The sequence below is a fragment of the Anguilla rostrata genome, chromosome 7 (genome assembly GCF_018555375.3).
Source record: "Anguilla rostrata isolate EN2019 chromosome 7, ASM1855537v3, whole genome shotgun sequence".
Classification (NCBI taxonomy): Eukaryota; Metazoa; Chordata; class Actinopteri; order Anguilliformes; family Anguillidae; genus Anguilla; species Anguilla rostrata.
Genome location: NC_057939.1, coordinates 54,338,298 through 54,355,649, shown reverse-complemented (window position 1 = coordinate 54,355,649; position 17,352 = coordinate 54,338,298). Strand labels below are relative to the sequence as shown.

The 17,352-nt window shown below is 42.8% G+C and overlaps 1 protein-coding gene across 3 annotated transcripts in view; it reads left to right on the top strand.

Moving 5' to 3' along the window:
* LOC135260066 (catenin alpha-2-like) overlaps window positions 1–17,352 on the top strand; it is a 313,250-nt gene that overhangs the window by 54,697 nt on the left and 241,201 nt on the right. The window contains exons 1-3 of one of the 3 annotated variants that reach the window (XM_064345208.1): window positions 54–193; window positions 281–546; window positions 14,962–15,068. In XM_064345208.1, coding sequence (XP_064201278.1) covers window positions 14,967–15,068 — 102 coding nt within the window. In that variant the 5' untranslated portion in view covers window positions 54–193; window positions 281–546; window positions 14,962–14,966. Of the gene's footprint in view, window positions 1–53; window positions 194–277; window positions 547–14,961; window positions 15,069–17,352 lie in introns of those variants that run through there. The other 2 variants (XM_064345207.1, XM_064345209.1) reach the window with 2 other exon arrangements.

Below are 17,352 nucleotides of genomic sequence, written 5' to 3'. Positions count from 1 at the left end.
GAGCCTCACAATGAGTCCTTCCGGTTTCATTATGGTTTCATAATATCACTCTCGCTGTTTCACAGTGGGGTTCTCAGCAGCTGTTTTTAATATGCGCGATAAGGTACTCTAGGACCCCACAATATAACCTGGCAACGAAATAATAAATCATTTATCATTTTAGGAGCAGACGAGATTATCGCACAGGAACAGCGTAAGCAATTCTGCCTGGCCGACCAGGGATTTGAAAAGACCTCATAATTTTACATCGCTTCCACGTTCTTTCTCTGTATTCCAGCAGGATCCCCGCTTTGACGAAGCCGCACGGCGCGCGCGCACTGAGCATCATCTTGTCCTCACGGAGATTTGGATTCTGTGGGCGGGGTCATTATTTGGCAAGCGGCGGTGGAGTGGGAGAGGCATTTTATAAATACCGACAACGGCGTGTGAACTCAAACACTTTTATATTTTTGGAGAAATATTGAAGGCGGCGTTTGGGGGAAAAACAAGCGGAGAAATAAATATTTCAAACATTTTATGGGAATACTAGAGATATCATCGGAAAAGGTTAGTGAAAACACTGAGCCGTTGTTGTGCTTTCACACAGTTGTTCGTGGTACCTGTTATGTTTCTTGTTTGTTCAACTCAATGTTTATTACCACTTTCCATTTTTTGAAGTGTTGTTGTCGTTTGCGTTATCTCATGCTTCTCAATACTTGACACAAACAGATCATGCACAAACCGTTGTCTTGCGTGGAACGCCTGGTAGCTAATGGCATCCAGTACATTGACAGAAATGCAGACGTGCCAAGTGATGGTAGCGAAGCGAAGTTCGCTCGAACTGAATGCGTTTGCAGCACTATATGAAGCTACAGTCTTCTGTGTACCCCACGCTTGATTGTGGTCATTCATCTTCCGTTGAGAGATCTGTCTCTGTTTTTATTTCATTACATCAACATAAATGTAGACCTTGCCATAGTCACTCCCCTGTTAGGTTATTTTACATAAACGGGACAGAAAGACAGGTTTTCACTTAATTTCATGAAGTTTACGAATTACCAGCTCCGGATATACGTTTACGCGGATCAGCCCTGTAAATCATACTGCCGTGGACTACTATCAGCACTACAAGATAATAATAATAATAATAATAATAATAATAATAATGCTTGATCATTGTTTTGAAAGATTTAACGTAGTTATTATATATAGGATGACTATAATGTAGTTTTTTTTCTATAGAATTCTAGCCTACAATATCGGAGTGCCGGTGTAAATACGGGTATTTACGATTAGGTTGACATCAAAATGTGTATTTTCTGGGAGGTTTTTCAGAACAACACACCATGTAAAGAGTTTCTGTACCGCTGAGCGAGCTATTGCTGAGAGTAACTCAGTTTTGTGCTTTATACAAAGAGCGCCATAATTATCACACAGGTCCTTATTTTTAATTGGAGCAGCACTGCAGGCTACTGTACGTCCCTGTGAAGGATCAAAGTTCAAACGATCTCAATGGACGGACTTGCAACAAAGTGGCAGACTGTGTTGTACCAGTAGACTATGCCTTCTCCTAGGTCTGTTGCACTGTATAATATGTACTGGTGGATTTTTCTTGAGAATAATAAGCTCAAATGTGAAGATGTAGGCATCAGTTGAGAAGCATGCTGCTAGAAATTGGGCTATCAACATACCATAAGCTGCTGAGCTACTTTACCTTTCACTGGGAGAAGCAACATTTTCCATGTTTGCCATCGCAGGAATATTCAATTCTCTTCGGTTCTTTAGTATTGCCCAGAAAGGAAGTGGGTTTTAATCCAAAGGCGGTAATGCATTGACCACCTGCTCCAGACGGCTACAGATATTACAGGACACAGCTGGCTGAGGGTGGACAGTCTCTAGTTCAGTGTCACACTACCTACTGCCAAAACTGACATACTGCAGATGATGACTGGAACACGTGCCTGCATCTTGCCTGAAATGCAGCTGTGGTTGTGTTCGAAATCACTGATGCATGTCAGCTGTGATGTAGATTTGTGTGCATGTGTCTCTTTTGGGTTAGTGGCCACTGCTATGCAAGACATGTAGAGAACTAGTGATATGTATCACCTGCGCACAAAACAGGAGCATACTTTATATTAGCAGAATTAAAAGTAGATAGTTTCCATACGCTTGTATATGTGTAGGACTACACCACTGCCTCTGAGGAAAGCTATTTCAAATGCTAACATTAAAGTGAACACTTGTATTATCATTCTGTGTGAACATAGTTGCATATCTGAGTTGGTGATCATCAAATGATAATCCTTAAATAAAATGCTAATCTAAGGTGTATTTAATCTACAAAGCAAGAGTGTGCAGGTAGAAAAGACATGTTAATGATGTTTGTTAGAATCAGCGTGCGAAGGCTTGATCTTCAGCACCTGGGGTTTCTGAGGAGCTCTGTCTTCTGAAACACAATCAGACTGAATTTCACAGGTGGCAGCAGTGGTGCTTGTGCAGCACTTAGTTTCTAATCACAAAGTCATTATAAATCGTCATAATCAACATAACAATTGCTCCATTAATTCTAGAGAGAGGAACCTGTTGCTGCAGACAGTCTCTGAACTCATGTATTCAGCTACCACTCGTGCTGATTTTGTCTTGGGGGGCGAGGGGGGGTGGGGGAAAGGCGGGGGGGGGGGTGTGGGGGGGTGGATGGGTGACCTCTTGAAGGGCAGCTTTATATAGTGGCTCTTTAATAATGAAAATGCTGTGTAACACAATGGCTGCTACTTTTCACTTAGCTGCAGGTAGCTTGTTTGATAGTATTATAAGCTGAAGTAGTCCAAATGTGACTCAGTTCTAGGGCTAATTTTTGACATATCCAGGTTACGCACTCAAGGGTAGTTAACACAAGTTTTTGCAAAATGAACCTCTGCTTCTTGGGTTGTAGCTCATGTGTTCAGGGCAAGCAGTAGAAATGGCTAACTACAGTGGTTTGCTAGTAAAACCCTTTTTTTTTACTAGCAAACCACTCTTACCTTGTAAACTGCTACAACTGTTGTAACTCCATGCTTATCGTTTCCCCCTATGAAGTACAAAACTGAACTCATTTCCCACATCACTTCAGATATCCATTAATGGATCCATTAATGGATCCATCTGTGTCAGAGATGATTTAGGCCTAACTCTGATCCTTTTACTGAGTGCCAGTGCCACCTCATGCCTGTTGTATTGACCATGACTGTACATGCCTGTTCTGCACACATTTACCGCATACTACCGTTATACTCACAATGCTCTTTACCATGCAGTGCACTTCTATAGTATTAAACATGCTTTCTTATATAAGCTAAAGTGTGGGCTGGGACTTCACACTGTGGCGTGTGCATTTAGGATGTATCACAGATCCGGTGCTTGTGGACAGTGCTAATGGAGTAGAGATTCTATTACGATGGCGTGCACGCTCGTGACGTGCACGCTCATGGCTTTCTGTGACAGCGAGGGTGAGATTTTTTTTTGCCGCGCGACATTTGCATTCCTGTCTGCTTATAATTCAGAGCACCTTAAGTGCACTCAAAGGATGGTGCGTTTGAACTGTTGAGAAAGAGCAGACATTTTTTGCATAAGCAGCGTTATCTTTAAAGGAGCACAATCTTAAAAAAAAAAAAAACTTTTGCATATTCCTACCCTGGGTTGGGATTGCCTGAAAACTGAATGCATATTTCAGGAGACATTACTGAGATTTATTAAGATCTTCAAGGTATTGACTTTTAAGAAATGGTTGAATGATATTGCGGAAAGTGAAGGACTTCATTGCCTAGAACTATAGCTGTTGTATCAGTATGATATTTACGATAACTGTAACAAGACTGCAGCAAACATTGCACAATATACACATTAGACTGTCAATTTTTTTTTCAGAATATATGGTAGTGAGAGCATCTTGCAAATATGTCATGCGTTTCAACAGCCATCCAAATTCATGATAAGCAGTATGAAATGCACTGCTGTATGAAGATGTTACGTGCCATGGTCATTGTGGTTTGTATGGATAGTGCAGGCACGGATAGTCTGCAGGTCTGTCGATAAAGATGTAATGGGAATCAGTTAGCTGGGGTCAGCAGGGCTGAATTTAGACATGCACTCTCATTGGCTGCACTGCTTGTGAGACAGTCACCAGTGGACACGTAAGGCTATAGACTGTGAATGCTACGCTCAGCTCCAGTGGCTGCTTGTGCCAATGTGAACGCTCTCTGCTAATCTAAAGGTCACACAGAGTCAGGCCCTGTGTTCTGTGGCTGTCCAATAATGCTTTGCAGGGAATGCTGCAGGTGAATGGTCCCGTGGATTAATGTGAACAGCATCTGAATTTTAAAAAAGACTTCATGTTTGGTTATACAAAGACTGTGAAACTGCCATAGATCTCTGTAGAACCACAGACATGTTAGACTATTTAAAAAAAAAAATATATATATATTTTAAAAAAATCTCTGAGAAGTGAGAGAACCTAGGGCTCATTTTCATTGGTTAATTCTGGGCAGTTGATTTAAGTGTTACACAGACTTTTGGTTGCCTTTTATTCCAGAGCACTGAGTCTTGAGTCACCTCTATAGAGTTAAAAAAGCAAGCATTCTGAAATCCTTATGTTATTGGCATCTGAGCTGTCACAGATGTGGGGATTTGAAGCAGCACGTAAAGGGGGTTTCAAAACACACTTTTCAGGGTAACCTAATCTAACTGCCTTGTCAGCCTGTGATATGTGGACAAACATATTGAGCACAGTCATCTGTCTTGTCATGACTGATGAATATTCATTCAGAATGTTGCCTCATGGGACCCCGAATGGACTAATTGGCATATTGGCCAGCATGCAGACATCTGTACGGTATCTCAGGTTTGTTAAGGATTCTGGGTATTCACAGCTCTGGGTGTTGGATACTGTTCTCTTTCCCCGGACCAAAAAGATGCTGTAATTTTTCAGTTGTTGGCAGTTTAATTTACAGGCGATTCTAAGTATTCCAATCGCAGCGGGTATTCAAGGAAAGCCAACGAAGAAAGAAATTACATCCTGAAAGAGTGTAGGGTCTGTAGGCCCTTTTCATTACACAGTGAACTAGCTTTGTTATGTAAGTTAATGAGTGTCTGTAGATTTACCTTTGGCAGTGAACCAAACATAGTAGTACATTTAATAATGAAAATACAGAACTACTACTCCCACCAATAATAATAATAATGATAATAATAATAAAGCATTTTAAACAACAAAAGAACAGAAGGAAAATGGGACAAGAATACAAACATGTGCACTCTCTCTCTCTCACACACACACACTTGTGCATGCACTCACAAAGGTTGAGGCTTAAAGACTGTAGACAGATCCTCACGATTTTGTTTAAGATTGTTATGCCAAACAGGGTGAAACAGAATCATAGATGTTTTCTCATCAGCTTCTGTGTTTCTCATAACTAATTTGCGATAATAGACAAGAGAACGTTGCTTGTCTTACCACCTTACCTGATGAAGGCAGATATTTTATACTTATTGTGGTTTTATTTTGCCAAAAGAATGCTAAGCTACTTGTTAAAAGTTGTTTCTCACCGTCAGTGGGCCTCTGCTAAGGCCTGAACTTGGGTAATTCTCTTTTTTTGGTGACAGAAAAGGTGAAGGTGACTTCGAAAAGAAGGTGTAGAAGGACATTTTTGTTAAATTGTAGAGATTTTGGTGTAAAGCAAGATTCAGAGTGCAGCAGTGAGCCTTTGTGAATCTGGGTGATAAATTGTCTTTGGGGCAAAATGTTAATATCCAAATATCTTTTTGAAGATTGTGGTTGGAAGTGGGAGGGTAACCTCAAGGAGAGAGAGGTGAGAAATGTATTAAGTGGCATTAAAATGCCTAGCTGTTGACTAATGGATATTATAACCATAGAAAGAGCTGTATTATTTAAATAACTTTAATCTGTAAGGAGCGATGACATCATAAATTTAAAGGAGAGTGCCATCTGCGTGTTGAGGAATATGTTGAGCTGAGCCCTTTATCTGAATGGGTTTAAATAACAACTCTGAAATGTGGGGGACTTCTGAAAATCTCTCCGCATGCAAGAAAATGGATTACACGAGGACACGACACTATTCATGCAAATGAAAAATGAAAAGGTTCCGAAAGAAAACTTTGTAAGACAGACCCTTTGAGCTCAGCCTGTGTCATTAGCCAACTGTGAGCAGGTGTCTGTTTGTTCCACCAGGTGTAGGGACTCTCTTTGTGCGAGACACTAGTCATCCTCTAATAAGGCAAAAACTGCCAAATCGCTTCAGCTGCGGAGGTCTGTCCTCTCTGTAATATGGGAGGCTCAATCGCAGTTGCCAGATTTGGGGACCCCACGTTTTGTATTATTCTCATGGTAATTTGCGCTCTTTTAATGCTCCCGTTTTTTGATGATTCCGTCTGTCTGGGGCTGTCTGAGGAAAAGCGCTCTGCAGCTGAAGGAATCTGAGACAGCATTGCTCCTTGTTCTTACCCCTTCTGCCGTCTGCGCAAACACCTGCAGAAGAAAACGGGCGCTGGCTGCAAGAGAGCACCTTGGTTTTTCCTTCTACCCTTTGAGGTGTGAGATCACAAGTACGTGATTAGAATGTTTTTTTACTGAATATTCTAATGCTGAAGATGTTACAGTTGCCACTGGTAACTGGGAGCAGCAGTGTTCTAGAACTATGACCACTGACATTCCAGAAAACCTACTCTTCAGTGGGTGAACCCAGCTACTTTAGATTCGTTTCTGCCCTCTTCTGTGCCCCTTTCCCTCCTTGTGTGGCTTCATGGGAAAAACATACTCCATCTGGAGGACCTTCCGCTCTCTGCACAAGTATAGATCGCCATTGATGAACCCGATTTCCACATCGATAGTTTAATCCATATTGCAGTTTGCTGGTATGGATCACGGAAACCTTGCCCACTGTTTGGAAAACAAGGTAGTAAATGGAAACAAAATAGCCCATATTGTTTCTTATAGTATAAATGTACTGTAAACTTTATTGACCAACTGATATCTGAATGAAATTCTGCCATTTTCTGTGGTTTCCATTCCATTAATTGATGCTTTCGTTCACCACGAAAGTCCATTCATCGGGACTGCACACCAATTGTAACGTAATCATAGAGAGTTTCCGCAATAAAAACTTCTTCATCCTGCATTACTAATGATTTCCTTCCTTTTTTTCTCATGCTCATTCGTATTGATGACTCCATTAAGTCTTCAGATAACTCTTCTCCGAAATTGTTTAGACAGTAAATGTCAGCATTCAGGTAACGGGAGCAGACTGTATACGCAGTAGTTCCCATAGCTCAAGGGCTAACGCGATTAATGGACTGAATCCACCAACAGATCTTGAAGGAGGAGTAAATTAGGATAAATGCTCCAGCTATTTCAGGGCTCCTTCTGAGCAACAAACAAGCACACTGCACTTAACAATGAAAGCCTAACAATGTTTTTCAAACGGCAATTAGCAAACACCACCCATGAATTCTCACAAGAAAAAAGAAACACAAAAGAAATGTCTCTCTGATATTGAAGAAGCATCTCTTCTGCACCACAAGACTGTCGTGTATAATTTCATGCTTATTTTAAACCAACACCTCTGCTAATTGTTTTTGTCCTGTTTTCATTTGTCAGAATTAGTCATTATTAACTGCCATTGTTTATGACAGTTAAGAAGGCTTCCTTTGAGTAAGTCTGACTTTACATGCTTGGGGGCTCATTTTCTTCATGCTGTGATGTATGAGTACAGCCATCATAGAGATATGTTGATTGAAATTTTGGATGCCGGTCTCATAATTTTTGCTGATTCTGTGTGCATGGATGGAAGTGCATATGTTTGTGTGTGTGTGTGTGCGCGTGCATGTGCGCTTGTCTGTGTGTGTGTGTATGGGTTTGTGTGTGCGTGTATGTTGCGGGTGGGGGGCATGAATTTGACAAATGAAATTGGATGAAGAAATGCCGTCGTTTTATTCCCAGAATTCTCAGTTACAACATCCGTGTCATCAGTCTCATGGCGTAATTGTAATGAAAGATCTCATTTCATTTTACTGGTGTTTAATCATAGGTTGGCAAGTAAATGTTAAAGATTACTTTTAGAAATTTTAGTTATGGTTTCATAGATATGGAAATCTGAGGCAATTCAATTTTATACCCCAGGATGAAATATTATTAATATTCAAGACTGAGATACATCCTGCGTGGTGTTTCATTTTATAGGTGGTGAGGTACAGTGCCAGAATTATGCTATTGCCAAGGCGACTGTCTGACTGGTATCACTGGCAGAGGACTCTGGATCTTTACACATTTATGAGATTCCGTCTGAATTTCCACTGAAATGCATATATTTTCCGGTTCGCAGGGTGTGTCAGATTTTGTTTCATCTCCTATAACTCTGAACTCGGATGTCTTCTTGAAGGTTTTCTAAATATTTTTGAGGAAGTCGCCTCCTGTAAATTGACTTTTGTTTCTCGGCACTCCTGGAAGAATCAGAGAGCATGCTCAGTTTCCATCCAAGCAGCTCCATGCATTTTCCTTGTTAATGCCCTTCTGATCATCTTCTTATGGGCAGCACGGTGGTGCAAGAAGCAAGATGGTCCTGGGTTCGAATTTGGCCTGGGCCTCTCTGTGTGGAGTTTGTGTGTTCTCCCCGTGTCCACGTGGGTTTCCTTCGGGTACTCCAGTTTCCTCCCACAGTCCAAAACATGCAGACGCTAAATTGCCCATAAATATCAACACAACACAAGCCGCTTGACACATTCTCCGAAAACCTGCCATTTAAAAAAAAAAAAAGCTTTCACATTCTGACATCGTTTAGGAAACCCGTTGATGGACGGACGCAGGCAGAATGCTGAACATTTCAGTGTTAGCTTGCGGAAAGCGGCTCTAATCCTACAATTAGTTCAGCAGCCGGGCTAAGTTAAAAAAAACCCCCATTTCGTTCTCGGCCTTGCCAAACTCTCCCTCACTGTTGGACGCTGAGCAGCGCTCTGCCTGGGGGGGGGGGCTGTGGGAATCGGTTCTGTTTGTACAGCGTCCCTCTGAAAAAGCCTTTGGAGGCCGAATCCAGTGTTTTCCACACAATGGCGTCGGTCCCCCGCATCCCCCGGTGTGTATCCCAGGACCCTCTAGTCCTCGCTTGTAATAAGAGGATGATGAATCACTCCGGGCGATAAATGGCGGGAAGACTGATGCCAGGTGGAAGGAGAAAGGGGGTGTCCCTGATGGCGCGGTTTCGTTCGCGGGTGAAAAGGGGGCGTTGAGCTGGCGAGCAGAGGCGTGTTGTCGGCCTCCAAGTGCCCTGCGGCACGTCTGAGCGGGTTATCGATCGCTGCGTTCGTCCTGGAATCAGACTCGACTAGATGGAGACGTTTGTTGTTGGGGGGGGGGGGGGGGAGCAGCTTTTATAATAAGGCCAGATCCAGGCTGGGCGCTGGAGGGAACGGCTGAGTCCCTCTTTAGCGCACGCACACCCGATGCCTTCGGTCCTGCACACGGTGAGGGAAAACCTGCCATTTAACTGCGTCTGTGGAGTGAGAGGCCTCCATCATTGGTAGTAGCCTATAAATTGTTTGAGGAGTACACAGTGAAGGTGACGGAATAACCAAGGAGGAGACACAACCTTACTGCATTTATTATTTATCTGAAGAATTTCCCAAACATCGCCCACAAAACCCTTTCCGTATTAAATCTGGGGGATATTAAATGGATGAAATTGCAAAGGAAGCTGCTTGGTAGGACTTGTCATCATGTCACCTGAGACGTGCTGGTGTTTGTGGTCGGGTTTAACGGTCCTGTTGATCTGGGGTGAATTCAAGGCCGTTTGCTAATAAAGCCGTTATTGATGCTGTCATTTGTGTGAATTTAACCACCGTGTAAAAAAAAAAATGGTCATGAAAATTCAGAAGGTGGAACATTGATCCATCGTTGTCCATATAAGTTTGCGATCTACCATTTAACAGGCATTTGTTGCTGTAAATTATGTGCAGAACTTTTATGATGTGCAATATACTGCTACTGCATGCAAGAGTGGAACACTTACGTTGAGCATACATGCATGCATTTTATGGATTGTTTTTAATGAGTACATACTTTGCAGCCTTCAGAATTAAGACTGTTAAAATTGGGAGAGCATGTGGACACATGCATGTGGACTTCATCATGCAATGAGCCACAATTACAGAAAAGATCATTTTGTGTGTGTGTGTGTGTGTGTGTGTGTATTTTTAATTTTTTTTGCTAAAAAAAATTTGCTTTTTGATATGAGGAAATGGGGTCTTCGCTTTTGATCAGGCATGAGAGCATTAACGCAGGGGCTGCCGTTGTTGCCAGTGGGGAATATTGCTGGCATCAAAGAGTAAAAAATAGGACGGAGAGAGTCTTCGCTGCCTGATAATCTGGGGTGGAAATAAAACCGAGAAGAAGCTCAGTTTTGTTTGGGCTTCCGCATGATCAATACTGCAGATATTGCATCAGATAAGAGATTAGCTGGGATCAATGAAACTACTGAAACGTCTGCCTTTGTGCTGTGTCCTTTTACGGAGCTCTGTCTGTAGCCTCGAATGCCAAAAATTGGCTTTTAATATTAGAAGCAATAGCTAAACTAAGACGATATTCTGTGACCATATTATTTTGTTGCCATTAGCAATATTTTAACCTAGCTTATATTTTATATTCATTACTTTTGTAATGAATTTTACTCTATAACTTCACTAAATCAACAACTTGGTTATTTGATTTAAATTTTTTTCTTGAGGCGTTTTAATTTGAGTAAATTTTCTCCAATGGTTTCTTTCATTTACGTAGAAGGAATGCTATATTCTTGTTTACATGGGCAGTGGAAATGGCTCAACTATTAAAACATTAATTTCAGCACGATAAAAGCAACCTGCAGACAGGACTCCTTTGATTGATTGAAATGAATAACTAACAAATAAAAGGACAATCTCTGTTCCATTTTGTGTCATATATATGCAGACCGTAATTAATGAAATACTGTTATCAAGAAGGTAAACCTAAAATGGAAGCAACTGTGTTGCCTTGCATACTATTGCTGCAGTGCATTGCATGCTGGGGGTCCCCCCCCCCCCCCCTTTTAGTCAATGTCATGTTCGAGACCTTCCTGGAGACGTGAGTGATGGATGTGTCTCTCCCTTCCCTTCAGTCATCCAGAGTGACATGAACAATTAAGGAAATGCTGATATGTGGACTTGAACAAGACCTTTTAACCCCCCCCCTCTTTCTTGCTGAGGTTGGGAGAATGCTTTTTTGCAACGTCTTGCTAATATCTAGCTTCTTTTGTGATACCCTAAACGCTTTTTAACATGTTACATTTAAAAAAAAAAAAATTATAAGCATGTGGATCTCCCACACACAGCATCTTTCTGAAGCCTGCAGTCCTGCAGCCTGGACAGAATCTGGACCGTTGAAGAGCCAACAGGCCCCACGGGGTTTTTATGAATGGGAATCTGCGTGCGCAGCCTGCAGTGTAAACTCGGGGAAATGCTTTCCCGTGCCAGGTGGAAAGAGTCTGGCGTTAAGCCTTCGTATGAGAGCCTTCGGCTGCGTGCTGTTTACCTGGCCGCTTTGCATAATTTCATAATCCCACACATGCGGGCTATTTTTGGAGGAATGAAGAGGATTAGGTGTGCAGGAGAAGGTAAATATGAGAACACCCAAACAGTAAGAGAACCCTGTATACAGTAAGAACCCTTTTAACAGTAAGTGAGCCCTGTAAACAGTACGTGAACCCTGTATACAGTAAGTGAACTCTTTTAACAGTAAATCTACCTTGTAAATAGTAAGTGCACAAGTGTGGCTCACACTAAGTCACAGATGGCAAACGATGAGGGTAGAGGTTATGTATTTCAAGCATATGTTCATAAATATTCACATTTCAAATGATTTTCTTTCATTCTAACATGGCAGACAGACAGACACAGATGGAGGTGAAAGAGCTGTGTTCTCAGCTCCTGTAATTGTTTGTGATATTCAAAAGGAGGGATGGGCGGAAGCTGATGCATGAAGCAGAGCTCTGTGCTGCGCAGTCAGATGAAAGTAATCATCTACTTTATTTAAAATGGCAGCTTTTTTTTGTTTCACTTCGAACGCAAACTGGCAAAAAAAAAAAAAAAAAAACGTATTGCTTTATTGAAGATTTACAAACCCCCTGCATGTTTATCGATGGGTGTCTACCATAGCATGACTGTTAGCTCTTCTTCAGTCTTACCAACCAAGATGTGCTTCAGCTTCAGCTTTGACTAATGGAGGTATAAGGGCCTTAAATAGCCCGTTTATGAACGGAGCTGTCTCATTTTATGGGAGTTAGTGCGGACTGTTTGAATGGCTGAAAGGGCGTGGCTGCTCGATGACATCGCTGTGACTCCTGTCCTGTTCTCGTGTTGGGGGGTGGGGGGTGGGGGCTGTCGGAGCTCAGTCTTGCCCCCTCCCCCCCGCATGTATAAAGCATGACGGCATCTCCTTCGCCTCCACTGCTTCTCCGAGACCCGGGAATACAAACTAAGTCAAAGGAACTCATTTTGGTTGTTATCTCCATGGCAACAGCATCCCCTCTCCCCCCCCCACCCCCACTCCCCTCCTGCCTGCATTCAGATCAACCCCGTATTGTCTATAGGCGAGTAAAATGGAACTTTTACAGGGATTGCGCTCTCCGACTGGCTCCAGATCCAGTTGAACTGAAATGTCGAGAATTTGCTCCGCATTGGAAAGAACATTCTGGAAATGATCACTGGCACCCTGGAGATCAGTAACACGAAAATACCATGAAAGAAAATAATAATAATAAAATAAAAATAAGTAAAACTAAGATTAAGTCCTCCCTGTCACGCAGAAGTGCCGGTGTATTAGTCACCAGAGAAACACACCAACGGCACTGCAGTCCAGTGGTGTCTGATTACAGACATGGTTTTGAAGGGCTTGTTTGAGATTCCTCAGAACCTCTGCCTAGCATAGGCTTTATTACACACTGTTTTACCTGAGTGCACTAGGGTGCAGGTGTAGCAGGTTTGGCATGTAGTGTGTGTGTGGTCTCTGTCAGGTCGTGTATGTATGTGTGTGTGTGTGTGTGTGTGTGTGTGGTCTCTGGCAGGTCCTGTGTGTGTGTGTGTACGTGGTCTCTGGCAGGTCCTGTGTGTGTGTGGTCTCTGACAGGTCCTGTGTGTGTGTGTATGTGGTCTCTCAGGTCCTGTGTGTGTGTGTGCGTGTGGTCTCTGGCAGGTCCTGTGTGTGTGCTGGAGTATATGCTGGTCTTACTGGCTGTTCTGGTGCTGAGGATGTGGGGATCAGTGTTACGCTTCTTTGGCGCGTCCCCCGCTTGCTTGACGTCCCCCAAGATGTACAATTCCACAGCAGAAAAAAAAAAACGGCTTCTGAAAGCAGACAATAACATATTCGGCACGCTGGCTTGTGACACGTTCAATTATTTACAATAATGGAATTCTGTCATGCTACGTATACAGGACTTGTTCATCAGAAGCAAGAAAATAAAAAATATATTTTAAAAAACACCATCTGGCACACGGGCCTTTGTAGTGGCTGATCCGTTTTGCATCGGCTCGTTTCAGTATCGGGTTCAGATTACTGGAGCGAGCGTCATCGTGGCACCTTAATACAGCACGGAGCGTTCCAGGATATGTTTTTTTTTTTCCTGTCAGTTTTTGAGCGTTTAGCATTTCTGCTTTACTCAGAGGTTTTGTCACTCTTGGAATGAACAGTACAGAGGAGACTTTTTTTTTTTTTTCGTTTTCTGTACTTCAAACATGAATTTTCATTTCCTCTGAACTGCCAAAGAAAGAACGGTGTTCAGATTTCAATTTAAAAGCTTAAAAAGACCTTAAGTGCCTATTAGACTCAAAAGCCTTCCGTTGCTGAATTTAGCTGTCACGTTACTGTAGGTGGAAGTCAATTAAGTTCTATGGCTCAAGTGGGGAGAGGAGGCCAGTGTACAGAACATTATTGTAGTTGCCCATTATGAGAGGAAATGGCATCTTTTGTGAATCGGTTGCAGGAGGAGGAGGAGGTGGTGGAGGAGGAGGAGGAGGAGAAGCTGCTGCTGGTGACCCTGCTCCACTCCCCCTCTGCTGAGCTCAGAACTCTACGGCTCGGCTGATTGGCTGATGCCCAGCCGCTGGATGCTTTCAAACTTCTGCTTGCTCTTTGCCACAGGCTGGCATTGTTTTTGATGTGGGTGATATCGATATCGGTGATTTTTGGGCATAAAGAGCATTCATAAAAGACAGCAAATCTCGTCACTTAATGTTAGTCCCTCTCAGGTTTGTTCATTTTATTTCAAAATGACAATGATGATGATGGTGAGGATGATGATGATGATTATTGTTATTATTATTAACTTTTAAAAATAAGGATACTGGTAATAAGTAAGTGAGATACAGTTGCTTTATGGCAGATGTGGCAGGTGGTTTGACATCCCTTCCACAGTTGAAGTAAAACCCGTGTCTGTTCCCATTGGAGAACAGGCTTTGTAAGAGAGGCACCTCAGGCTGCTAACTGACAGTTACGGCAACAATCCACATCAAGTTAAATGTAGCATTAATAATACATTTTAGAGACATTTGCTTCATTTTCAGTTGATTTAACTGTATTCCCCACACGAAGGATGTGACTTTCAAGTACACTTTTATTTTAGACACTCTGTCTATTCTGACATGGTGACAGAAAAAATCACCGTTAGCTAAGAATATTCCCGCTCTGTAAAGTTATGTACAATTAAAAAAACAGAAAGATGATGATTCAATCTCATCTGTTGGGTTTAAAGTTGGACAGCTTTTTCAGAGAAACTTCATGGTGTTGAGAGCGCTGCTTTGAGTGCGAGGGGAACATTAAAATGCCTTGCCTTTTTGTAGACTGCCTCCACATGGAGAGCTGTCTGGGGTGAATTATTAATGCGATGTTGTCATCTCTGCTACCCGACCCCCTCCCCACCCCCCTCGTAGGAACAATGACAGCTGCCACGTCCCCCATCCTGCTCAAATGGGACCCCAAGAGTCTGGAGATTCGAACCCTGACGGTGGAGAGACTGCTGGAGCCCCTGGTCACACAGGTGAGTAAAACGTCACAGGAGTAACTGGGGGGTGGGGGGGGGGTGGGGGGGGGGGGGGTGTAGGGGGGGCTGGCTAAAGAGGCTCTAATGTCTCTGCTGCTGGGTGTGAAATGTGACTGAATCCTGACACATACAGACGGATGTGCGTATTTAGTTGTGGGTAAGTGGTTATGGGTCTGCGGCTAGCTCCCATACTGTGTGCATGTGCTAAACTGCCTGGTTCTGGGCCAGTCTTTTTCTGTTGTGAAACAGGTGAGAATGTTTAACATGTCCTTTGCGCATTCTTGCTAGCGGACAGTTACTCTTCTACCATCTGGCCAGTCAGCAAAACTGAGCTGCTTGCTAGCCTGTGTAGCCAGAGCCCTCTTACAGACTGTGTGTTTTCTGTGTGCTGTGGTGAGCCTGAGATTATTTCAAACAGTCTCCCTTCTCTCTTTCCCCCTTTCTTTCTCTCATTCTTTCTCTCTTCCCTTTTCTGTCTCTCTCCTTTTCTATCTCTCCCTGTCACTCTCGCTCATACACTTTCATTCTCTCTCTCTCTCTCTCTCCTTGTGCGGTTGCTCATCCTGAGTTTCCTTTCTTTCTTTCTTTCTTTATTTGCTTCTCTCTGCGTTCCTTTGGTTTCTCGAAGGCTTGGCTCATACAGATGCTTGTTAAAATCAGGCTTTGTTGCAAACCAGTCTGTTGGAATTTTCCCAGCATTCCTTGGTTGCCTTTGCACTGCTGTGGTGATCTAGAGACTGGTTGCATGTGTCCATTTCCTCAAACCGCATTGCTCTCGCTGAAGTGCCATTATTGAAGACACACATTACAGTTGAGACTAATCACAACCTGTTTGGCTCATTTACAAATTACAATTGGCTAGCAATTTACTCTCTTTCCTCTTGCCAAAGCATGCACAATCTTTTCCCTTTCTGTTCAAAAAGTATTCTTGTTTCACAGAATACTGTTTTTCCTTCTTTTTCACGATAGTGAAGCTTGTTGGATAAGTATGTTGGATAATGCTTGCTGATACTACACTGGAATAGCAAATTCACAAAGTCTGTTAATGATTTGTACTGAGCACTCAATTTGAGTAACATCTTTAAAGTAATCTTTTATGTGCATAAAGATTTGTTGGTGTGATCCAAGATTGTAAAATTATTAAATTATTTATTTTGCTGCAGTTAAGCTTCCAGTAAAACTTTTCCTGTGACAAAATGTGAAAGTGTTGAATTTTTGCTGAAGTGCAGACCTAGCTTCTCCTGTACCGATGCCTGTGTTTTTAATTTGACAGAAATATCCATAGTGGTTTGGGACAATGTTTAATTCAGTACTGTTTCTCCTTCTATTTCTCTCTGTGTGAGAGAAGGAGAAGAATAATGGCTGTCATTTTTTTCCATTTTTTTCTGAGCTGTAAAGTAAAAGTTCGGGATGATTGAAAACCATTTCCATAGTAGATGTAACTATTTTTCATGATTTTGGCTGAAATGTGTTCTTCTTCCTTATTTCCTATTCAAAACTTCACGGAATGTGAAAACTGTCAGTAAAGGTGTCAGCATCTCTACTGAAGTAAACTGCCTGTCATCTTCCTCTTCGTGCGTTCTGGCAGAGAATGCACAACATGCTGAAGTGGAGAAAATTGCAGGCAAACTTGAGAATAATGAGACTATAATGATGATAGAAAATGCATTGCAAATGCAATCTGAAAGATATTCATAATTATCATAGTTATTAAGTCCTCAAATTAGAATGGCCCAAATAATAAAATTAATAAAATTAATAAAAGTTTCATCATTTGGAGCTGAATGAGGTGTGCTTTGTTAGGGTAGGAGTGAAAACCTACAGAACGGTGGATCTGCAGGAACAGGGTTGGGCAGCTTCTGCCTTCTCTCCAGCAAGGCCAGAGGAAGTGGGCTGAGAGGGAGGGTGCAGATTTGAGAGGACAGTGGATGTTTAGCTGGGTAAAGGAGCGTGGCTGGACCCCCACCCCCGCCCCCCACCCCCTCCTCCTCCTCCTCCTCCTCCCGCCTCCTCCTCCATGCTCACCGCCCTCCTCCTCTGCTCCCTGATAAATGACAGGAGCTGGGAGAGCGGTGGCACCTGAGGAATCTCTCCAGGGCTCAGTAATTACTCTTCTGCGCTAATGCTTGCTTAAGCATGTGACACGTCCAGAATGGGGCCGGCGCTGCCTGGAGAGCAGAGCCGAGTCAGAGCCCCGGTGATGGATCGGGCCCGGTCCTCACCACCAGCCTTTCAGGAAAATGCAGCGCGATGTGGGAATCACCCCCACCACCCTCTCACT